This window comes from Gambusia affinis, linkage group LG07, assembly GCF_019740435.1.
Source record: "Gambusia affinis linkage group LG07, SWU_Gaff_1.0, whole genome shotgun sequence".
NCBI lineage: Eukaryota > Metazoa > Chordata > Actinopteri > Cyprinodontiformes > Poeciliidae > Gambusia > Gambusia affinis.
The window spans coordinates 7130833-7156030 of record NC_057874.1 but is presented as its reverse complement, the minus strand read 5'-3'; the positions used below and the strand labels follow the sequence as shown (position 1 = coordinate 7156030).

At 40.2% G+C, this 25198-nt stretch overlaps 1 protein-coding gene across 5 annotated transcripts in view; it reads right to left on the bottom strand.

Moving 5' to 3' along the window:
- Nucleotides 1-21993, bottom strand: part of slc25a26 (solute carrier family 25 member 26) — a 68395-nt gene extending 46402 nt beyond the window's left edge. The window contains exons 1-5 of one of the 5 annotated variants that reach the window (XM_044122728.1): nt 21826-21993; nt 19059-19215; nt 17733-17851; nt 7705-7809; nt 7150-7197 (exon numbers count right to left, since the gene is read on the bottom strand). In XM_044122728.1, coding sequence (XP_043978663.1) covers nt 7150-7197; nt 7705-7809; nt 17733-17851; nt 19059-19215; nt 21826-21858 — 462 coding nt within the window. In that variant the 5' untranslated portion in view covers nt 21859-21993. Of the gene's footprint in view, nt 1-7149; nt 7198-7704; nt 7810-17732; nt 17852-19058; nt 19230-20472; nt 20640-21825 lie in introns of those variants that run through there. The other 4 variants (XM_044122727.1, XM_044122730.1, XM_044122729.1 and 1 more) reach the window with 4 other exon arrangements.
- Between the last annotated feature and the right edge of the window lie 3205 nt (nt 21994-25198).

The window sequence follows — 25198 nt, the reverse complement described above, 5'->3', positions numbered from 1 at the left end:
CGAGCATTTTATGGAAGGAAAGGATTTCTTGGTGAGCCTGGACTCCCAGCAGCTGTTCTGAGGGCGTTCAACACTGAACCGCAGCGCTGGCGGAAACCCTGGCTACTTAACACGTCACGACAACGTTCTTCGCCTGTTCTTGCTCACGTTACAATCACAAATGGCGTTATGCTGGGATTTTATGTCACAGACAAAGCATTGCCTAGTGTTGATGGACCATAATGTTTTACATTTTTACAAAAGAAAACAGTGTGTGGTGCATTTGTAAATTCTCCCCGACCTGCTTATTGTGTTCTGCTGTTTTCTCTCTGTCTGCTCTTTGTTATAAAAGAAAACACAAAACATCGGTGTGCACACAGAGACCGGATATTTATGAACGGGATGTTGCTTCACGTTTCCCAACTGAACCTGCCTCAAAGAGACCAATGGTGGGAGCCTTTAGTATAATACGCCATGCAGGGTTCACTGCTGTGATCTGTTGGGTGACACACCTGTTTAGACGGTTTCCACCACAGCATCCCAGTAGGGGAAACTGAAACCCCTCACCGTTCTTTAAGGAATTCTAACTCAAAACAAACATCAAAATGACTCAAAGGTTGTGTTCACACTTGTGCCTGCCCATACAGTTAAAACCAGATATAGACGAGCCTGGTAAAAAAAACCAGACCCTTGTTCTAACACTTCGCTTCGATCCACGGCTATTGAGAAACGATTGCTTGCTGGAGGCACCAATTCTGCTAAAGTTTAAAACTTCTCCCAATCGCTAACAACTGGCCAAGACAAATGTGACAGTTCAAAGCTAAAAGGTTTTACCAGAAAAAAAAAAACACTGCAAAGAGAAACGTGCTGAGCCGATCGAGGTAGCTGTTAATATTTATTTGATATTTGGAAGCGTGGTCAACACGTGTTGACCGTGGAGAAAGTGAACAAAGTGGCTTCATTCACTTCCTCCGTTGCCATCGCTAAAACTACAGGCAGACTACCGTTCTAAAACAGCACAGAAAATCTCAAACTGAGATTATGATAAAACACCTCAATCTTAGTTTCATTAGACCACAGGACATGTCTCAGTGTGTATTTTCAAACTGTAATTTGGCTTTTTTGTGTTGAAGTAATCGCTCCCTCCTCGCTTTCTGGCCATGTCGGTACAAAACTTTTGTCACTGTGGTTAATGAAGCTTCAGCCAGCATCTTCACAGGGTCTTTTGCTTTTGTTCAGGGGTTGATAACCACATTTTCCACCTAAACTCGTTCGTCTTTGGTATATAGAAGTTTTTCCTGAAAGGCAAGATGGCTGAAAATTCGTATGGTGCACTTCTCTGTTTGAACAGACAACTTGAAGTATCTGGAAATTGATCCCCAGAATGAATCAGGCTGGTCTCTTGGCTGATATCTTTAGATGTTCCACTCTGTCACGTAAGGAAGAAGCGGCTTTGAAGTGTACCTTAAAATACATATTCTAGTGTATGTAAAAATCTAAATTGAGTAGAAATAACATAATTAGCAAGAGTAAATAAGAAATAAAAAAATAAATCTTCATAAAGTTATCTTTTTTTGTCAATATTTTGGCAATTAACAAAAAGGTAATTTCAGTAATGTGATTTACATGAACATGAAATTTTTATATTATTTTTATATTATGCAACTATGATTTCATCTGGAAATAAATACAGCTCCACCTTAAAAAAAAGGCAAAATAATTTTAAAAAGGCATGTAAGAATACAGATAACAATTCTAATATAATCTGGTAGGTGACCCAAACACGCAGAAACGATCGACTAACCACGGATGAGACCAAATCACTGAGTGCCGTAAATCAGAGAATCACCAATAGATTTGCAGGATCCCTTGTAGCTGGTTGGATCTCAGTCAGCCGGTTGCTAAATATCAGAACCAAAGTCAGCCGGCTGAACCACCTCGACTAACGCAGGGAGCATACAAGGAATGATCTAGGGCTTAAAGAGGAGATGAAGGTAGAATTAGCCGAGGTGTGGCGGGGAGGAGCCCTGACAGCAAGGTGTTTCATAAACCATATTTTGTACCTCAGGTTGCCAGGTTCCAGATGTTTGGGTGGAGAACCTTTGACGCTGATTCAGAGTATGGATTAGGAAATTTATGTACACAAGGAGAATATATCCCAGCAGATGGGATTTTTATTTTCCTCAGCTGGCTTAGTTTCAAAATTTGAGACAAAATGGGCCTGAGATGTAGACAGAGCAGCAGGCGCCTTGATCTATCCTGTCAGCTTCACTTTCACACTGTCAGATCAATGAATTACTACCTTGAAACCCATCTCAGGCTCATTACTCACACTCAAATTGTAAGAGGTCTGCTTAAATTCAAGATTACCTGGCAGAGACTCAGTTCAGAAAGAAAAATTAAAAGCTTTCCTAATAAATAAACCCCAGGACATAAATGTCATATTTCAGCATAATGACAGAGCAACAGAAGCTAGCGCAAAGAGTCGGTGCTCAATACTAATCTTCTCATGCCCCCTAGTGGCAAGAAAAGGTATGTCTAAGCAGAAGAAGCCGTGGGAATTGCAGCAAATTGACAAACATCATATGACAATGGAACATGATTAAGAGTCTTGATTAGACTTGAAATAGTGCCCTGTGTATTTCAATACAATAAAAACAAATTAACATCCAGACGACACCAGCAGCTTGCAGCGGAACCGGGAATTTAAAAAAAAAAATTAAAAAGTTCTGTCTTAAAAGTCCTGAGCAGCGTCTGGTTGGTGTTAATTTAATAGGTCCTTGTTTTCAGAGGAGAATAAAGTCATTTTGCGCGGCACAAATTTATTCACCCCGATCTGAATCTCATTGATTTCATGCTCTATTCAGCCGGAACACAAAAGATGCCAACTCAGCAGAGAGCTTGACAGTTTCTTTTAAGGAAAGGGTGTACCGGAATGAAGATTAATGTGCTGCAAAAGTAAAAAGAGCTGAATGCCTATTAGTCAATAGTTTTTAATAAAACTCTGCGGCGTGTTGTGTAAAATTAGCTATTGTTGCTGCAAAACTGTGGAGGCCCATACAGGGGAAATGAGACGGTCCTTCAAGAGCCAAACACACTCTTACGCTTCAATTTTGAATAAAATCTATAATGATGTGAAAAGGTATTTACCCCCTTACAAATTTTCTATGTTTTGTCACAATTCAATCAACAAAATAATGTATAATAGATAAAGGTAACCTGTGTAAGTATCAAGCGCAGTTTTTATTCACTGATTAAGGAATACATGAAAACCTAAAAACATTAAACCAGCCTGGTCAAACAAGGGAAAATGTTTTTCCCCTCGACTTAACTGGTAGAGCGACCTTTGACAGCAAGAACTACCATCAAGCAACTGGAAATAAGTTTTTAACATCACTGTGGAACCTTGTTCAAGATTTAACAACCTGTTTGCTGTCAGGCTGCAGGTTGACTGGGGAATTTCTAAAAGTAGAATGAGAGGCAGACCTTCTGGTTATCAGGTTCCTCTCCTGTGGAACCAGCTTACAATTTTAGTCCACGGGGCAGACACCCCGTCTGCTTTTAAAACCAGGCTCAAGAATTTCCTTTTTTGATAAAGCACATAGGTAAAAACAGTGATGTTTCCCCAATTATTGGAGGTAGCGTGTGCGGCCCGATCCCCGCGAAAGGGGAATTCAATCCTCCTGTTCTCCTTACTTCTGCCCCTCTCCTGCCTCATTTTAATAGCTCAGGTTATCCTGACATATTTCTGTATCTATGCTGCTGTAGGCTTAGGCTACTGGAGGACAAACTGACCCCCCTTTTTTTTCTTCGAGGAGTTTTTGCGGCGCTAGTGGCTCGCATTTTTTGAGACAGCAGGTAGACAGGAAAGAGGGCGAGGAGAGGGGGGAAGACATGCCACAAAGGTCGTCGGGACCGGGAGTCGAACCTGAGGACTAAGGCCTCCAAACGTGGGGCATGCTAACCCCCTGCGCCACCACAGCACGCCCCAAACTGACCCCTTTTGATCACTCTGCTACTTTCTTTTTCTACTACTCTCCAATTTGCATTATTTGTTGATATTTCAACTGCTAACTCTGTTCTGGCGTAGGTTGTGATGCCTTCTTGGAGGACGGCATTGGCGGAGACAATGCTGGTAACAATTAAAACGTTCTGCTTGTCCTGCTATTTAGTAACTGGAAAGCAGCCTTTTTTGCAAGCTGTGAATTCTCAAACCCCCAGCCGGTCGTGACAGATGGCTGCTCGTACTGAGCCAGGTTGTGTTGGACGTTTCTTTCTGTTAAAGGTGCGTTTTTCCTCTCCACTGTCTCCCCATGCATGCTCAGTATGAGGGATTTCTGTAAGTCAACAGCAACAGTGATTGTGGCTTCTTGCACATGCAGTAGGAGTGAATGTTGAAGTTCATTGACTCGATCCAATTAGACAAAACAAAATAATTTAACTGATTTGAATAATGAACTGAACTTGATGCACTGTTTGATAACCGGGATGAACTGGAATATATGTGTGACTGAATTGTAAAGTGTCCTAAGGCAATATTTATTGTAAATTGGTACTGTATCAATAAACTGAATTGATCAATATCTAGATTCAAATCCACATACTGACAAGGCTATTTCAAAACTTTCATTTTGTTTTTAGTAGTAATTTGTTTTAGCCAATCAGAGGCGAAGTTTCTCTTTACCTTCACATCTTTCTCTTGCTCCCGAATGCCTGAGAGCATAAACTGATGGTTTTCAGGTCAGTTTCTGACCCGATCCTAAAGCAGCTCAGCAGTCCCAGACCATTACTCCACTTCCACTGTGTTTGACTGTCAACACGATGTTCTTTGTCTGAAACGTTGTGCATCCTAATGACCTCCTGGGGGGATTGCTGACATGCCATTGGAGTAACTTTGTCTCCTCCATCCATGCCTAATAATTTTTACTGTCATTTAAAAGAGTCCCAAAGTTTTAGAAAGAACTTTGTGACACTTTCCAGATGCAAGTGACTTTGTTTTTCGTCTGTGTTGGAATTTCTTCAGGTTTTGGGCATTGTGTGTTGCTCTTTGAGATCTTTTGTTCAACTTCATCTGGTTAGGCAGGTTCTAAGTAGATCGTTTCTAAGATGGTTATCAGGCATGGGTGAGGATTGTGGCTCAGCGTTTGCACAAAAATCTCAGATAACTACAGGTAATACGTGACTTAATAAGAGGTGGCCATTATTAGATTTTGTTTTAATGAGGACCACGTTCGTTTGGTCAGCTTATGAAACTGTATTTTTGTATTCATTTGGGTTATTCCCAATAACAAAAAGAAAGAAATTCTATGATTGGGGCAAATACTTTTTCACGACACTGTAAGTGGATCCCCACACATCCTCTGCTAATGTGATCTCGTGTCCATCTGAAATGCTTCCTGAAGACTTTCTAATGAATATAAAGCATGGAAAAGTCCCCAATTAGAGGGACATCGAGGAGCTAAGGCGCCTTGGTGCACCACACAAACAAACTTATCTTGACAGGGTCTCCGGGCCGAAGGAGGTAGATGCTGCCAGTAGCGGAGAAGGCCCCAAAGAAAATGAATTACCTTCCCGACAAACGTCAAAGCCAATCACGGGCGAGCATCGTCTGCCGTTCCCGCACCCCAGATCCCCGCCGCTGCCGCGTTTCATCTGCTGGTGTTAGTATGCACACGGGCCGGTGCGTCAGCCTCCAAATGTATTCATTTATTCAGAGCCCCTCGGAGAAATCACGGTGTCTTGTTGTCCTTTTTTTTTTTTTTTTCTTCTTCTTCTTTTCTTTTTCCTCAGCTGTCCAGATGGAATTCGCGTGAATAACATCAGTTTAGTGAGGCAGAAAATAAGTACAGGCTAGCACAGAGACGGGGGACTGGATTACACCCTCACAACTCCCCCCACCTCCACAAAAAGAAGAAGAAAAAAAAAGACAAGTGTCACCTTCGCATACTTCATTCTCCCTGTCTGTCTCCCCTTTCTCCTCAGTTTCTTCTCCAGTGGCTTCGAAACTTGGCCGGGAAAGGGTGGAGGGGAGGTCACAATTGTTTTAATACCATCACACATGGCAGGTGCAATTAAACCAACCGTCACGACTCAGAGCGGGGGGGAAAAAAAAAAGAAAGCATGTGCTCGACCGCGGAGGGAGCGCGGCCCGCTTCTCATTTATTCTCCCTTTGTTTTGCATCTATAACGGCTAATTGCATTAATATTTCAAATTCACCTGGAAAAGCACCAGACCTATCTTGGACGAGTAATTGAGATGAAAGTGAGGGCGAGAAAACGTGAATCAATATGTCCAGCTTCGATAAAGCCCAGGAGAAATTAAAATGACTTTAATCACACCAGTGGAAAGCCTTGATATCCATCTCAACCAAAAAGAAAGAAATCAGCAGGCAGATTTTCAAGAGACTGAGAGCTTGTTTTTACTTATTAGTGCTGAAATTTAAAGCTTCTATATGGTGAGCTGTACAGTTACTAAACTTTACCAATCAAACAGAAATTTGTCTTGTAAAAGTATTCATACCCCTTGAAATTGTTCATGTTTTCTCACATTACAACCTCAAATTTAACATTTTTTAACTGGAATTATGTTCCATAAACCAAACAAACTAGCATACAATGGTAAAGGGAAATCATTTGGTTTTCACAATAAAAAAAAATAAAAAAGTCTCAAAAATCCATCATTCCTTTCTTTAGAGCTGCCTTTCATCTGATGAATAAAATCCAGTGAAACTAAATCAAGCTTTTTCACTGACATGCTTTACGTCACATTGTACGTGATGGAAAACTCTAGAAACAGTGAAACACAGTAGTGGTGCCATGATGTTGGGAGGATGTTTATCTTCAGCAGAAAAAGGAAAGCTGCTCAGCACTCAACGAGCTACAACACAGAGAGAACCTGGCAAAAAGGTCCCACCTACGGATGTGTAAAGCTGGTAGATTGCCAAGACTTGCAGCTGTAACTGCAGAAAAACGTTGTACCAAGCATTCCCAAAGAGGAGTATAGATGGATTTCAAATTTTTCTTAATTGTCTTTTGTTAAATAAAGAAATTGAACTCTGTATTATTTTCCTTCAACCCCAGTTGTGCACTACTTTATGCGGGTCTATCACATAAAATCCCAATGAAACACAACATTAGGTAAACTAGAGCAGCAAGTGAAACAGAACTTACCTCTCTGAGAACTGTACTGCCGTATCCTCTGTAAAGACCTCGAACACCCTGTATAGAAAACCCACAGACATACTGAATTTGATACCGTTTTATACTAATACGGTGAAGAAGTTTGAGAAGTTTGAATGCCAAGTAAACCCTTTGGCTTCAGTGCCATGTTTCTCCTGGTGCTCTTGAGCTATATCTCCTTACAAGCAGGAGATATCTTCTCTTTCTTCACTGTCTTTCCAGGGGAAGCCACTGCAGTGCAGGAGCGTACTTAAGTCTGCAGAAATGCTTAATTTTCACATCGGAACTGGGAGAACTGAACAGATTGCAGTGCTGACAAAATAAATCTGGTTCGCGCACTTTACCCACCACTGGTTTCTATTACTCTGTTTACAGTACTCCACAACTACCAATGATGGCAGTTCATTGCTCCTCCAGCAATTTGTCCTCCTTGAGCCAAAGTCTTATTTTTTCCAGATTCAAACTTTGAAACTTGCGAGCACAACAGAAATATTACAAGTTAGAAACAAAACACAAAAAAGGCATCATGATTTAGCTAGCCGTTACCTCCTCTCTGAATGTAGCCAGCAGCATGTTGTAGGTGGTGGATGAGGGAGAGGCCTGGGTTCTCTGCTTCACCACTTCTGTAGGCACCCGGATCAAACACGCCACCTGGGAACAAAAAGGAGTCCGTCTCTGCTCAATGAGTGTTGCTAGTTCACTTCTGTGTGTGAAAAAAAACCCAAAACACACAACTTATAGCACCCTCTAGTCTAGAAATCATCATTGCAATGTCTGTGTGTGCAATATCACAATCGCAAAGGACTGGATTTAATTTGTAGAGGGGCCCTGGAGGTTGTGGAATCCCAAATTCATATTTTCCTGAGCACCCTCCACAATTACCGGTGAACGTTTAGTAAAATAATGTTTTGGAAGACCAAAGATAAAGTCGTCTTTCCTTTCTAAACCAAGATCTTACAGAGTATTTTGTTAATTCAGTTAAAAATCCAAACTTTCACTTCAGTACATTTAGTTGCGGGGAGGAAAAAATAAATCCAAGATCATTTTTTAAGAAATCATTTTTGAAACAACTATCAGTTACTATAAAACACATTTAAGAGGAGAATTTCTTTAATTTCTTAATTTGAGTGTTTAGAAACTCTCAACTCGTACTTTGATCGTTAATGTTTCTCTAAGCTATATAATGTAAAACACAGGCATAATTCTTTTATCCCCTCTCAATAACGGAAAAGAGTAAATAACATGCAAATAAACTAATCTGAATAAACATCTGATGAACATCAGTTCATCTCATAAATAGCGAAACAGCTTCTCTGCTAAACTTGTACATGTCTAAAAAATAATATTTGAAAAGTTTAAAACTAAAACTGTGGAATTCGTCAACATGCACAGCGAGGAGGATGTCAATGGAGGTTAAAAAACCTCCTAATTTAACACCTGCAGAGCTGACAAGAACAGAGAAGACCCTTAAGAATACAGCAACATAAAAAAGCTGTTTACATCACAATTGCTTGGAAAGTCCTTTGTGCCTACTATCACAAACATAAATAAGCAGGATTCGTTTAAAACGTGTGCTTTGGTCAGATGAAAAGAACGCCAAATACTTCAGCAACAAATGGACTATGAGTGTAGCAAAGGTTAAACGTGGAGCTGCATAATGAAGTGAACTGCAGTATAATTGTTTGCTACAGTTTAGTCACACGAGATTCCTTGGATTTAACATTTGCTAAGACGTGACATTTTAGCTCAGCATAACATATTGCACAGTTACTGTCATATTGCTGTACGATCCATGCATATTGTGAAAAACTGCCCGGACTGGAAAAAGTGAGGGCTAATTATTTAAGTATGATGCATTCAGGCCCTCCTTGCATGTAGTTGGTAACACTTGTTTAATGCAGCATAAAAAATCTTTACAAGAGAAATAGGTGGTAAAGTCAGTCAGCACAGCTATCTTGTTTTAATACGAAAACAGCAACTACAAGAAACAACATCATGTTGAGATTGAGACAATCAATTAAATTATGTGGAAGACAGTAGGGGCCCCTTTTTTTCTTCTAGAGTACCTTACATTATTAATCCCTCAAATACAAGTAAACGCCAAATGAAAACGTTGCGGACTCTGTAAAAAACTTAAAATAAGTCTTCGCTATGTTCTTCAGTAGGGTGACGATCTCAAACACACCACTAAAATCAACTCAAAATCGGAAATTAAACCTTCTTCCATTGCTACCTAGAGAGGACCTAAAGAGAGTCTGCAAAAAAAATGGCCGAAAATCTCTACGATCCTTTAGAGGAGAAAACTAATAGCAATCCTACTGATAAAAACTGAGTTGCTCAGTTTTCCCTCCACTAAATCAATTTGTTCAATTAAAAGTTGGATCTTCTTAGATATTCCAGTGTGCGGTCATGCTACTGCTTCATCAAGGAAGCCAATAAGTGTCAACGGTGCTTTATTTTAACCTCCTGGTGTACATGACAACATGGCAACCGACCGTAATACGGCGTGTGAAGGGAGCGCTCGCGTGTAAGCAGCCAGACGAGCGACCGCTTCAGTTAGAGTGCAACTTGGCCGGCTAACAAACAGCTACAAACAGGCGACACGACGCAGGTGCGGCGGCTGGCGCGGCTGCAGAAGGTCATCAGGCCGACCGTGTATCTGTGTCCAGAGAACATGCTCCTGTCAAACACACTGATAGATTCGGACACGCGCTCGCACCTCGGTAACCGCACGCTCTGCTCAAGTTCCAACCCATCCACCATATGTCAACAAAAATATGGACTGCCAACAGCTAGTGAAGATAGACATGAATATTTATGCCTCCTAAAGGCGGACAGGCGGGCGCAGCTGCCCACCTGGCAGACTTGATTTCCCCATTTATCCTGCATCGGCGTGGAAACACCAGCTAACAGCGAGTGAATCTTACGGAGCGACTGCCGGGGTCGCCCTCCAACCCTCCACCCGCCTCCCCACAGAGACCCCAGAGTGGCGCAGAAGCCGGTTGGCTGGTCCCACCCTCGCCACGGTGGAGTCTGGTGAGGAGGGAAGGAGGGCGCGATGAGATGAAAAGCGTCTTTTTCTTTCCTCTCTGTTGCTCCTTCTCGTTTTAGCGGCACTGAGAGCGAAACATAAGGCTCTCTGGCCGTGAGGGAGAGGACAGTACCCTGGCAGCTGTTGGAGGAATCATTTTAGACAGGCACTTATATTTCCTACCATTTTGTCAGTCTGCCACGAAGGGAACCTTCAGAAACAAAAACACGGAGACACCAGGAATGTTAGAGGCTTAGATACATGAAATATAGGTTGGCGATACGGACTCAGACTTTATCACAATATTTTTTTTAGATACTGTTGTGATAATAAAAAAGACGATTAAAAACGTATTGCTTTTTTTTTGGTAACTGTATGGATGCGAATGCATGGCACAGCATTCATAGTGGCACAAACACAAATACTGGTCCTGAAAAACGTTCCCATTTAAAGAAAGTGTGACGGAAGCTGCACATAGCGACCGCATTTAATCAAATTTTAAAATTTACTGATATTTGTTGATGATCTCGTAGAGCGAACAGTGGAGGAAAGAGTAAAAATAAAACTTTTGATAATACTGTCAGTGTTTCTAACATCATTCATTGAAATACAGAAATCTTATCTCGATAAAAATTTTTTTTTGTGATAAACGATATGATAAATGCCCACCCTATACAGGATGCATAAAGCTGAACATGTAAAAATTTTGGCTGACTAAATGAAAACTTCATAACTACTAAACTGGTTCAATTCTCTACTGACAGTACCTTGAAAACGTATTTATAACCTTTGAATATTATTATATCTGCTCAAGTTGCAGTTCATCAATGTGTTTTATGTGGTAAACCAAAACAAAGTGGTTCATAACAATGGAGAGGAAATAAAAAGATAGATAGGTTTGTTTTGTATATATTATTTGTTCTTCATAAATACAAACCTTGAAAGTATGACATGCATTATTATTCATTCCTATTTACTGTAATATCCATAAGCAACAAGTAACCTAATAGTAACTGTGCTCAATATATTCTCAACAGTTTTAACAGAACTAATCAGCTTCACAAAAACTGCTTTGTGTGGGAGAAGACGGACTCTGGAAAACATGGTGCTGGCAGCATTATGCTAATGGAAAGTTGGTGACAGTTAATATGAAGATGAATGGAGCTCAAGACAGGGCAATCGTGGATACAAATCTGTCGACAGGACAAGTCTAAGTTGTGCACTTCACAAAGCTGGACTTGATGGAAGAGGTACAGTTATTAGCAAAAGACAATGGATCTGAGTTTGTGTTCAAACGGCCCAATCCAGACCGAGATACTACTGAGAATGTGTACTAAGATTTGTCACTGATGTTCTCACACAGCATCCATCTAAATGTTCAAGTCTCTCGAGACATTTCCCAGACCTAAAGCAGAGAAATGAGGTTCTGTGCTACACTTTTCTACTTTGTGTTGGTCATTAACATAAAATATCAATAAAATACATTGGGTTTTCTGGGTACAGTGTGACAAAAAAGTAGAAAAATAAAATTTAAAAATTTAAATCATGTGAATCCTTTTCCACAGCACTGCAGTATTGGCCTTTATAGCATCAGTCTTTCCGCGAAGCTGTGGAGATCCCCCATTGATTTGGTACAGAGTGAGAAGATAAACCTTCATTTCTGAGCTCAAGGAGCCTCTGTGAAGAGTTATGTGCTGTTACCTATTAATATTTGTTCATGAGCATTAAAGTGGTTAAGGTGCAAGTTAAAACGTGGTGCAACACTGCCACCAAGTGGTGAAACTAGGACCTGCGTGGCTTCATCATCACTGTGGGCTAAAATCCAAGCGTTAAATCTCGTTTGTGGTCAAGTTAGCGTCTGTAAAACACTCCGCCTCGTGTTCCCCCAAACCAATTCTCCGGGAAGGCACATAATAAGGCCAGCGCACAAAGAGAAAGTGGCTATGACAAGTAATTACTAATGTAATTGTCCAAGGGACTTAGACATTAAATATGAGTCTCTCTTGTTTCTGGAGCAGGTAACAAAGAACGAGGCAAAAAAAATAAATAAATTAGACCTAATGCATTAGAAACACTGTTTATTTGGCTGGGATTTGTTCTGGGCGGTGAGAAGGCGGAGGCTGCAGCTGTATTTTATTATTTTTTTAACATGCAAATGTTACAAACGATGGCGATGGTGAGACACAAAAATCTAGCATAGCATGTATGTCTTGATTCATGTCAATCTCAGCATTTTCCTGTAATTTTTTTAGTCCTGTAATGAATCCACCACCAGTTTGTTAAATAATGAGGGCTAAGCAATTTGCATATCAGGCAAAAAAATATATATATAATTTGAAACAAGTATATAATTTAAACATTAAGCAAATATGTGCAATTTATTTACAAAACATGCAAATAACTCTCTCACCATTCAATCGTAACACTGTCTCATTAAGCAGCGCCCCATAATTTTATGTCGTCTGCCAACTTTTCCCATCAAATTAATGAGACTAACACTACTCCACTTAATTTTTTTTCTAATTACACCAAAGCCCTATCAAATGCTACTCTGACAATGTTATTGGTTAACCGTCACCGAAGGTAAACAGCAGACCAATTATTATAATATGCATTTGTTTAACTATTACATACATTGAGGCACTACTGACAATCAATACAAAGCAGGAAGTAAGGAGTAACGAAGTAAATAAACTGGCACAATTAAATTCCGAAGGTAGCTTTACATTTATTTACTTATGTAAGATTTTGAGATTATCTATTTACTTTTGGCATTTCTGGCCCTCCGTAAAAAAACTTCATGCCACCGTCTATCTTTGTCTTGCAGGTGTGGAACTGCCTGGTGCGTTCTACCGGCGCTGGCTAACTACTAGCTGAGCAGGTGTCTGTCAGTCGTGTGCAAAAGCTCTGGAAGGAAAGGGAAATTAGCAGTCTCGCAGCACGTTAACAGCATCACCAGTGAATCAATCAACAGAATGAATCATTGCGTTTCTCCATCCTCTCTTCCTTCACTCCATCCCCCTTTAACTACTCGCACGCATCAGGACACAGTCAGTCAGGATCAAGATTGCCATCTGGCTCCAGATCAGAAACACACACGCAAGCTGCAAGCTGAGACGAGCCTGAACTACTCCAATTAAGTTTCAATTAAAAGATTAATTCCAAACTCCCAATGTGAACGTTTTTGCCCCCCCCCCCCCCCCAAAAAAAAAAAAAAAAAAATAATAATAATAATAATAATAATAGTAAAACGTCTGAAAACTGACTGCAGCACCTCAGGGTGACGATGAAGGAAGAAGGCCAGAGGAGAGAGGGGAAAACATTGTGAGGTAAAAAGGGATAATGCGAGGACATAGCAAGTCTCCAACTCTGAAACAACAGCCAATAAATCACAGAGCGAGGAGCTGCTCAAAGGCAATGCATGGATTATTTCTCAGTGCCAAGTTAAGTGGTTGCCACTTTTGTCCCCCCCACCCTTAAAAAAAAGGAAAAAAACCTCCTCCTTCGTGCGCCCTCCTTCTCACTGTCCCCTATCTTGTCATGTCACACTGTATTTTGCTGAACATCCTCCCGTCGACATGCGGCGGCGAAGGGAGGGGGGTTGCAGATGCGAGAAAAGCCCCGCTGCCTGGCCTTGACAAATGAGCTTTCAGGGCAGACGTCGAGCGAATGGGAATGAAGATAAATCTGATCTAATGGCTAGATAACAGCCTGCGAGGGCCTGACAGACGCCATCAGCTTACACATTCTTTATAGGAGCGTCCCACATCTGCAGCCGCGCGAGCACCAGGACACTTCTGGAAGGAGACGGAGGGGGGGAGAGGACCTTCGCTCGCCGTCTCCACCACAGCCGCTTTCTCCCTCTCCATGACTTCTGACCGTCCTTTTCTCTGACCTGTTTCCTTCTGCTCTGCTTAGAAGTCATGTCATTAGAGGTTAATAATGAAATATGATTAGTTTAAGAGGAAGCGTCAATTTCTTTTCGTTTCCTCTTTTGTTGTTGTCGTTTTTAAAGAAGCTGCCCAGAAGTGGATTTTACTCTATTCACAAAAGAACATTTGAGACTAGAAATGAAGTATCAATGTTGAAATGAAGGGTGTTGAAGTGTGTATTATCACTGCAGGATCTCACGTAGTTTTAAAAAGCAAGCTGAAGAAAATGACTTCAAATTCGTTTTTTGTGTACTTGATGACATCACAAGAGGTTGGTTACAAAGGCAAAAAAGAAACTTCCTAAAACATTTGTGTATCAAAGAGGTATTTTTTTTTTACATTTCAGTGACAACTAAGGGACTATGAAGCTAAACATTTAAATACGTCAAAAACTAATTGGAGTAGCAATGGTGGACATGTATTACAGTTAGGTACGTACTCTTAGTGCCACACTGAATAGTCCAATAAGTTCGAAAAGTTCATATGTTTTATTTTTGGGATGCAATATCTGGTACATTAATTGTATTGATATTTATTGGCAATTTTGGCATCCTGCATAGTGACACTTTTGGTCAAAATGTTAACACTTCAAAATGTGGTCAGTATAGAACTGACTGGAGATTTGATTTGATTTTGACAATTAATACTGGGTAAGTGGGTACAGACTACCCAGAGACAGATGGATTAGAAAACAATAAAACTTCTTAAAATTGTAAATATTTAGATTTTTTTTAAACATTTGTGTGTTATTATATGATAAAAACATGTTTAAATTACTGTGGCGTAGCTTTGACAACTCTAAAGTGAACAAGTTGTATCTGATTTTTTGGTACATGTGGGTGCTGAACCAAAAAGCACCCACATGTAAAGATTTTCTGAACGAATATATTCATTGTTGCATTCTGACTTATTACAATACTGCCATTAGGGTTTACCTCTATCTTAAAATGAAAGTAAACAAATCAGTAGACACTTCAAAGTTAGATTTAAAGCTGCTAATTGTTAAAATCCCTTTCACTGGATCCCACAATGACTTTTTTTGTCTGAGTGACTCAAGTTTTTCATCTTTACTTCCTGTAATTTTTTTTTTTTTTTTTTCCTGCTGGGTAAAAGTAAACAAGCCCATAGTAAACAAGTAGTAAAAATCCACCCATTTGTTTTCAATACCTACTTAATTTCCTTATCAATAGACCTAGGCTGCAACTCATTTCATTTTAGCACTAAAATGCATCAACAACTTCCTCTTTAATTATCCGACTCATTTTAAATGTGTTTACAAGTCATTAAGGCACTAGACCCAAACGATCCATTTCAAACACTTTCACCACTTTGCAAGATTTGTGGGGGAAAGAAACACAACTTTTGATTAAAATTCTTTACCAATAATTGAGGGAAGGCAGAATAATAAATGGCTGATGTTGCATCACTGCGCAGGTGTTAAGGCCTTTTTTTTTTTTCTTTTTTTTTATTTATCTCAGGGCTATGCTGGGGTTGAGCCTTTCATGGATAAGCCTGCAGCTTAGACTCTCAAGTCGAAGTCAGTTGCCAGAATTCAGTGGGATAGCGTCCGTGCTCTGCAGCTTTGTGCCTTTGATGTGAATAAATCCAACCTTGAGGTTAAAGGCGAGGGCAACCTCTGCCTCACCTCTCACATTCATCTCACCCGTGACCCGGGCAGAAGCGAGCAAGTTTCACCGGCTGTTAACTGCTCCACTCCTGCAGCACTTTGGCAGCTGATCAGGACGAAAGTTAGAGGTTATAGTCAGACAGTGGCATGTTGTTGTCCTCTGGACTAGGTGGACGGGTGTGTACGTCACGCTATGATAAACCCCACTAAAGAAAAATACCACTGTTTCCCACAGTGACTTTAAAGCCTGTGTTGTTTTTAACTAAAACAGAAAAACAACAATTATTCCTTCCATTCGATTTTGACCGATTCAAATGCGAAAATAAGTAAATTAAGTATATGCTTGAGATTGTGTTAAGAAGAAAAAAGGGTAATGAGAGAGTGGGGAGACATGCGGCAAATGTCGCCAGGCCAGGAATCGAACCCGTGACCCACCGACACGAGGTCTAAGGCCTCAATACGTGGATTGTGCTTTGCTCCAGCGCATCAGGCAGGCTTAACAGACATGCTGCTCTTCGCTTGCCAACTGTACCTTTAAAACACACAACTGGTAATATTTGTAAATAGTCAAACTGTGAAAAACATTTGAGTTTGCTTACCAGCAGTAGGCAGCAACAAGTGGGAGAGGGGCAGCACTCACTCTACACTCCCAACAGTCTAAGAAAGCTCAATTTACGACGCCATCTTGTCATCTTCAGTTCCATCTCACTTTTTCCTCCGTTTGTTGAAAATAAAAAATGGCCGACTTCACAGTCTGTTAGACTCCAACCATCCAGCAATAACATTGATTACATAAAAACTCAATATGAGAGGATCCTGAGGGTGGCTACGCCAGGACTAGGCTATGGATTCTGTCACAGGATGGAGCCTTTTATCTCGGTCAGTAACTTCTTCAGCTTACAGTTAAAGGTTAATGGAAACAAAGTCATGAAAAACTGAGACGGATGGGGAACTACTCATAAAACATAGCTAGTGTTTTGGTTTGTTGCACAGAAAGCCAGAGTCTCCGTTTGGGGGCCAGTATGTCATTGTTTTTAATCATTTGGATATCCAGCTCCCAAATATGCACACCTGAGTGAGTTTTTTTAAGACAATTTCACTTTGGTAAGCATTTCTGCATGCTGGCAGAAAGAGCAAGAGCCTAATATGTCTTCAACCAATAGAAGCAGCATGGCGGGTAGATTTTATTTTTTTATTTTTTTGTGGGTTTGAACTCGCAGCTTTTTAAAACCTCCGTTCTCAGAGACAGAGAGAGAGAGAGAGAGAGAGAGAGAGAGAGAGGAGAGAGAGTGTCCCCCCCCATTGGGAATCATTCCATGCCATGAACATGCAAAACTTTTCTAAATTACATCTATCCAAAAGCTATGAATACTGAAGATCAAAACAGTCCGGGTTGCAACCCCTCATCCCCGAACCCCCCTTCATGCCAATCTGAATACCAGAGGCCCACATAAGGCTGGAGTGCCGGGGCTCGCCTCGAGCAACTGGGAGAGGACGGGGCTGAGGAAATTGCACCGCTCCTCGTGGGTTCTCGAGCCTAAATTCCCCAGACTAAATTGGCTGTGTTACTTCTCTGGGAAAGCAGATGAGTGAATCGGCGGTAATGAGATCTTATTTACGCAGCTGGTGGGGAAAACACCGGAACAGTCCTGAGGAAGCCCCCTTAACTCGCCCAGCTGGACCCTGGAGGCCCACAGCCAAGAAAAATCCCCACTCCTGGACCTCGCCTCCCCCCATTGAATAAGAAGCCTGTGAAATTTAAAAGGCAGTAACATTAGCACGCATGCCAGCGGTGTTCATCTGGGATATACAGTGGTGGGAAAGAAGCGGCGAGGGCAGGAAGACGGAGGAGCAATAACAAGAGCGACAGCTGGCCTTCCGAAGATGGATGGCAAATAAAAACAAGCTAAAGAGGGCACGGTTACGGAGAAATCCACACCGGAGGAGACACAAAGCAGGGAGAAGGAGGGACGGCAAGACTTACTAGTTCTCCCAGGGAGGCGGCCAGCATGTGACTGACAGGTGCCGCGCGCGGCGCTGCGAAAGCTCCGCTGGCGCCGAGGAGGGACTTGGTGCACTCGTAGGTGACAAAGAACGCAGCGGCTGAAACCAAGCAGAACCGCAGTCATTTAGGGTCCATTAGTCAACCAGCGCACAGTAATTAATATTCCTCACCGTCACTGACAGTGGGGAGACGGCGAGGTGTGCGTCTCTGCAACACATCTTACCGCCCAGGAAATGATACACGTCTTATGTGGACCGACTTTCAATCTTAGTTTATTTGTTTTTCCCACAGACCCACCGACTAAATAAATCTATCCTGTAGGTATAAGAAATTTTTTTTAAAAAGAGGAAAAAACTCCAATATCTATTTTTCTTGTCAGTCTCATGCCTGATTAACAACTGGGAAAAGCCTGAGCTTAATCATATCAACTCATTAAAAAGAAAATGTATTCAGCTGTTGCCTGGATGGCTTATTGATCATCAATTACCGCTGCTTCCACTCCCACGTTACAGCCACCTCTAAAAGCAGTCGTAATATATTGTTACTTGGACAGGATTTTGCAGGAATACCTACAACTAAAGTTTATATGGAACTATTAGAGTCTAGGCATTTAAACTTTGCCTGAAAGTTGCCCGATTTTTAATCAAAGGAGTATTCATCCCCAATAAACCTTTTCTCATTTTCCAGTCACAAACTTCAGGGTGTTGTGAGGGTATTTTAGGTGACACACAAAGAAGGAAGTAAGATGTAATTGTAAAGCAGAGTGGAAAACATGAACATGGTTTAAACATGGCTTTCAAAACTTTATACAAATCAAATAAGTTTTCAAATTCAACCCAATGACTGGTTTAAGGAGCCTTTTTTTCTGCTAACATGTTTCTTTCACAGACCTTCGACTTAAAACTCTTTATAAAGAGGATTTTACCTACCAAAAGCCAATGAAAGCTTAATTGTGGCTCCCGTTTCATTCGCATTGTAGACTAGTTTAAAAGCTGCATGCAAAAAATAATGCATATGTGCACAAACAATTTAAGGAAATGTCTTTTTTAAAACAGACAGCAATAATTTCTTCTGCGCACTGGTAGATTATCTGACAGTGCTCTACGTTCGAAAGGTGAGAAAATTATAGCTACAACAGCATCGTGTTTTTTATTTATTTATATTATCTCACATTAACATAAATTCATAATGCAGCATTAATGCCCTTTGTGCTTACACATCAGCAGCTCTCGCTTTGATTTGTTTACATGCAAGCAGTTTGGTTCTTACAATCGATTTCCAAGGTCCAAATCTTTAACGTCTTACCATTGGGGAAGGATCCGACTGCGGCAGACGGCACCCCGGCGTAGATCCCCCTGAAGCCTCCCGCTTTGTGGAAGCCCTGCTGACTCTGCAGTCTGGTCTTAATGGTGTCTAATGGGAACAGGGTCAGATCCACACACATCCCGGCACAGCCTCCTGCCTGAAGACAAGCACCTTTTGAGATGCAATGTATTTTTTTATTTTTTTTTAAAGAAGCACACACTAGAACACTTTTTTTTATCCTATTGCTTACTTTACTTTTTCAGTAAAGCAAGCACTTTACTGATAACCATACTCATCAGATGTGTACGTCAAGCAGCACCAGAACACACTCATGTGCCCACATTTATTTCTTCAGTTTTTGTGAAAAAAACTGGAAATGTAAGTCCACTGACCCCTGCAAACGTAATCCGAATCACAGTGTGAAACATAAGTGTCACGCAGCCCGAGAATAAGTGCAATTTTTTAAAAGGTTCAATGTTTAGATATTATTGTCTCACTTTCATCCTTAGGATAGTTTTTCTGTAATTTCATTTAGCGATGTTTTCCAACAAGGTGACCCAGTGCTTCATCACCAACGCTGAGGTCTCCATAACTAACATCGTTCCAACGTCAAGTTTTTTTTTTTATGCAGGTGTAATTTTTGTGGCAATATATTTGGGTTGGGATTATTGAAAAGCTGATCAGAAACGCATTGAAATCAACAATGTTCTGGGGTTTTTTTTCTTTTCCAAGTGATATTGCAAATAAAATCGAAAACCTATTTTATTTTTTGTTCCAAGCCTTTCATCATTACACAGGCTTCACTGTGTTCAGGAAATAACACAGCAGGTGGTTCTGGCATAAAATAATGGTTGAATAAGTAAAGTTTAATGCTGTGGGCCTAAAAAAAAAAAAAAAAAAAAAAAAAAAAAACTGGTGGACTTTACGAAAAAAAAGAAGTAAAAACAGGTTGTTACTTGGTGGTTTAACAGAATAATCATCCAAAACACTGTGACTAAATCATCCACCGTCCCCCATTACCATTTGATCCAGAGATCTAAATGCTACAGGAATATTGCGAGGTAAGTCAAACAGCTCAACATCATTTAGATTCTGAGTCCAATATTTGTTTGAAATAACTGCACAGCATGTTATGTTACAGTTTTAAGCTGGATATTAATACTGTACAAGGTAATTTTGTTATCGCTATGTGCAACTGTATATATTTCATCCTATCTTCATATTAAACGAGCTGTTTTTTTCTTAATGAAAACGTGTGCTTTACACAGTTAAGAGAAATTACATAAAAGTGTTTGCTTCGTAAGACTGTCACATTTAAGAATTGTGTTTTTTTGGATGCTGCTTCACAGTATTCAGTCTGTGTCCCTTAAACACGACTCAATAAAAAAAAAAAGCATAAAAGCGTCCGTCTTACCACCAGAGACGCGACGAACTGTCGTCTCTCCATTTTCCCTTTACTGGGCTCTATTAACACTCAACCTCTCCGTAAATTTACAACTACAGCGCATGTTTATCACTTCGCTGAAACCAAAACATGCCGGTCAAGGACGCAGCCATATTGGCTAGATTACTTCCGCATGACGTCATGACGCTGCACTGTTCCCAATGCCTGATGGGAAATTGTGTTTTTCTTTTGTTTTGTTAAGGACTTAGCTTGAAAACCGGGTGTGCGTGTCCCTCAGATACGCTTTCCCCTGCATGTTGGTCATAATGACCTCAAATTCACCGTAGAGGACCCACGTGAGTATTTATTTTTATCACGTGCTGTGATAAAATAAATGCAGAGCAGACTTTGCTAAATTATTTACAGTTTTCACATTCCTCATATTACAACAATAGAGCTACCATCCTAATTTAGTTTTTGCTTGAATATCTGGAGGACTTATTGGGCAAAAACAAACCTTTTTGTGTTTTGCTTTGTTTTTAAATCCATTACTTGTATATGTCTGCAGTTACAATTGTGATTGTTGTAACCAAGTTTTATTTTGTAAGACTTTGATTGGGTTATGGATGTGTGCGACTGTTGGTTGACTGGTGAAGTAGTTTTGTTTGTATGTACTGCCACAGCTGAGGTCCAAACTCTGTAATAACGAGATGTTGTTGATCCGATGCTGAAAAGTTTGACAAGTTGGAGCGAAAACCTTTCTATTGTCTCTATTCAAGGCAAAGCGAACTCGGATAAACCAGATGAGAAATTGACAGGCCAGCCTGAGAATCTGATGAAATTGATTGATCTGATGTTGGGATGCCCTCACACCGAGCTTGCTGTCAGTCTTTCTGTCAACCTTGCTATGTTCACAAGTCTTCTGTGTGAGGGTCACTGAGAGGATGAGAGTTCTGCTAAGTTCAAACTCTTACGTCTTGTCCTAAAAGTTATTTAATGACATCAAAGAAATTCCAAACCATATTGCGAGGTAAGTCAAACAGCTCAACATCATTTAGATTCTGAGTCCAATATTTGTTTGAAATAACTGCACAGCATGTTATGTTACAGTTTTAAGCTGGATATAAATACTGTACTAGGTAATTTTGTTATCGCTATGTGCAACTGTATATATTTCATCCTATCTTCATATTAAATGAGCTGTTTTTTTCTTAATGAAAACGTGTGCTTTACACAGTTAAGAGAAATTACATAAAAGTGTTTGCTTCGTAAGACTGTCACATTTAAGAATTGTGTTTTTTTGGATGCTGCTTCACAGTATTCAGTCTGTGTCCCTTAAACACGACTCAATAAAAAAAAAAAGCATAAAAGCGTCCGTCTTACCACCAGAGACGCGACGAACTGTCGTCTCTCCATTTTCCCTTTACTGGGCTCTATTAACACTCAACCTCTCCGTAAATTTACAACTACAGCGCATGTTTATCACTTCGCTGAAACCAAAACATGCCGGTCAAGGACGCAGCCATATTGGCTAGATTACTTCCGCATGACGTCATGACGCTGCACTGTTCCCAATGCCTGATGGGAAATTGTGTTTTTCTTTTGTTTTGTTAAGGACTTAGCTTGAAAACCGGGTGTGCGTGTCCCTCAGATACGCTTTCCCCTGCATGTTGGCCATAATGACCTCAAATTCACCGTAGAGGACCCACGTGAGTATTTATTTTTATCACGTGCTGTGATAAAATAAATGCAGAGCAGACTTTGCTAAATTATTTACAGTTTTCACATTCCTCATATTACAACAATAGAGCTACCATCCTAATTTAGTTTTTGCTTGAATATCTGGAGGACTTATTGGGCAAAAACAAACCTTTTTGTGTTTTGTTTTGTTTTTAAATCCATTACTTGTATATGTCTGCAGTTACAATTGTGATTGTTGTAACCAAGTTTTATTTTGTAAGACTGATTGGGTTATGGATGTGTGCGACTGTTGGTTGACTGAAGTAGTTTTGTTTGTATGTACTGCCACAGCTGAGGTCCAAACTCTGTAATAACGAGATGTTGTTGATCCGATGCTTAAAAGTTTGACAAGTTGGAGCGAAAACCTTTCTATTAACTCTATTCAAGGCAAAGCGAACTCGGATAAACCAGATGAGAAATTGACAGGCCAGCCTGAGAATCTGATGAAATTGATTGATCTGATGTTGGGATGCCCTCACACCGAGCTTGCTGTCAGTCTTTCTGTCAACCTTGCTATGTTCACAAGTCTTCTGTGTGAGGGTCACTGAGAGGATGAGAGTTCTGCTAAGTTCAAACTCTTACGTCTTGTCCTAAAAGTTATTTAACGACATCAAAGAAATTCCAAACCATATTGCGAGGTAAGTCAAACAGCTCAACATCATTTAGATTCTGAGTCCAATATTTGTTTGAAATAACTGCACAGCATGTTATGTTACAGTTTTAAGCTGGATATTAATACTGTACTAGGTAATTTTGTTATCGCTATGTGCAACTGTATATATTTCATCCTATCTTCATATTAAACGAGCTGTTTTTTTCTTAATGAAAACGTGTGCTTTACACAGTTAAGAGAAATTACATAAAAGTGTTTGCTTCGTAAGACTGTCACATTTAAGAATTGTGTTTTTTGGATGCAACAAATAAATGCAGTCATTTATTTGTAGAACTATTTATTTACCAGTTTCAATTCCAGTACTTACCAGATAGTACCGTGGAACTGTAATGGACCATAGTTACTTTCATTGAACTTTCCAGAGCTTCTTGAAATCTGTAACTTTATTTTGTAATCTATCACTACTTTCCTGGAAAACTACCAGGTAGGAAATAACAGGTACTTTCCACAAACTTTGATGTTATTTTCTAAAACTTACAAGATACTTTCAGGAACTTAGCAGATACTTTTCTATGACTTACATGGATATATGTAGAACACAACAAAGAGCTTTCATGAGAACCTGCAGGTTACTTTTCCTGAAACCAGGTTATTATATCCTTGTTATTTTCTAAAACTGATCAAATATCTTTTGGGATATAACCTGCTGCTTTCCTTTAACGCTATTGGTTACTTTCCTCAAACTTAAGTCCGGTAGTTTTCCTGAAAACCAAAAGTAACTGTACTGTATGTGTACTTTTCCAGGTATTTTTCCAATATTGTTTTAATACAAAATTCCAAGAACTTACATGAAGCTTAGATACTTTCTCAGAATGTAAAGGTTACTTTCTAGGTCCTGTCCTGTCATCTGGAGCTTTCCCAGACGATTTTTATTGACTTTTTATTGATTATTTCTTTCTCAGAAGTTGCATACTTTCCCTGACGTTGAAGATAAAATTTCAGAATCAGGTACTATCCAGAACCTACTAGATAATTTTCTGCTAAGTTTCTGAAACTTAACAGGTGATTTTCTAGATCTTTTACAGAAATTACAAGTCGCATGTTTTCATAAAACCCCAAGCTTTCACATAACTTACTGGTTACCTTCTTGTATCTTACCAGGATAGTTTACTAAATTTAATTAACTGGTTCTTTTCTGGACTTACAACCCCCTTTCCACTGCTTAAAGCACTAGTACTGAGGAAAATACAACTTTTTTATTCATGTAGCCCATGGTAAGAGCAAAAGCTCAAAACTCTGAAAATGCAAGGGAAGAGTAACACTGTATGATGTATACCTGTGTCCTACCTTCAGACTACTCTCTTGTCTCAGCCCCACTTTACGGCCTCACACTCGTTCATTGCGCCTCTCCCCAGTGCTCTCTGTGAGTGAGCGAGCTCAGGTGAGTCTTCTTTTTCTGGTGACGTGCCGACGGCGTTATTTATGGGCTCCTGTCTCGCATCCAGTGCCTCCTGTTTAGGGAAGAGCCGACGAGGGAACCGCCACCCCCTTTATTGAGCTCGGACCCAATAATGTCTGGGCGCCCTGTTAGGAGCTCGGTGCTCGTCATCCATCTTGTTGAAGCAGGCCTCACAGGAAAGCCTGTTGGATGTGAGCCTCAGCTGGATCGGGACCGGGCTGCTGTTGCTGCTGTCTCGATTTGTATTGGGCCTGAGAAGAGAGGGAGCATTGCCCCTCGTGCTTTTGTTGTCATGAATTTTACTCCTTTTCTTTTTACTTTTATGAGCAGAATGTATTCATTTACCTGGCGGTTTTAGAAGATATATGCCCCAAGGGTGTGCTGTGGTGGCACAGGGGTTAAGCACAACCCACGTAAGGAGGGCTTAGTCCTCGACGCGGCTGTCGCAGGTTCGATTCCTGGCCATATCTTTTGTTTTACCTCAACTTAGTCAATATAGTACATTAATATTTTTTTTTCTTTGTGCATAATTGCAAAGACATCACTTTGTCTCCATGGTTATCTTTATCATTAATGTTCAAAATGTAGTGACGTCACCTAGAAGAGTATCCAAATGTGATGTTGAATATAATACGCTACAATGTTTACAATAGGACTGCGCTTTCACAGTTCCATTACAATAAATCTTCTATGTATTCAAGAGTAAAATACATATGTCTTCTCTTAAAGTAATAAGGCCATAAAGATACGTGATGACCACATTTATACAGTGCTCTATAAAGCGTTTTATGTCTCTTGAGTAGAGCAATTCAAATTTAGTAGAGCAACGTATAGAAGAAATCTCTCTCTCTCTCTCTCTCTCTCTCTCTCTATATATATATATATATATATATATATATATATATATATATATATATATGGTGAGGGCGAACCAACCAGACATA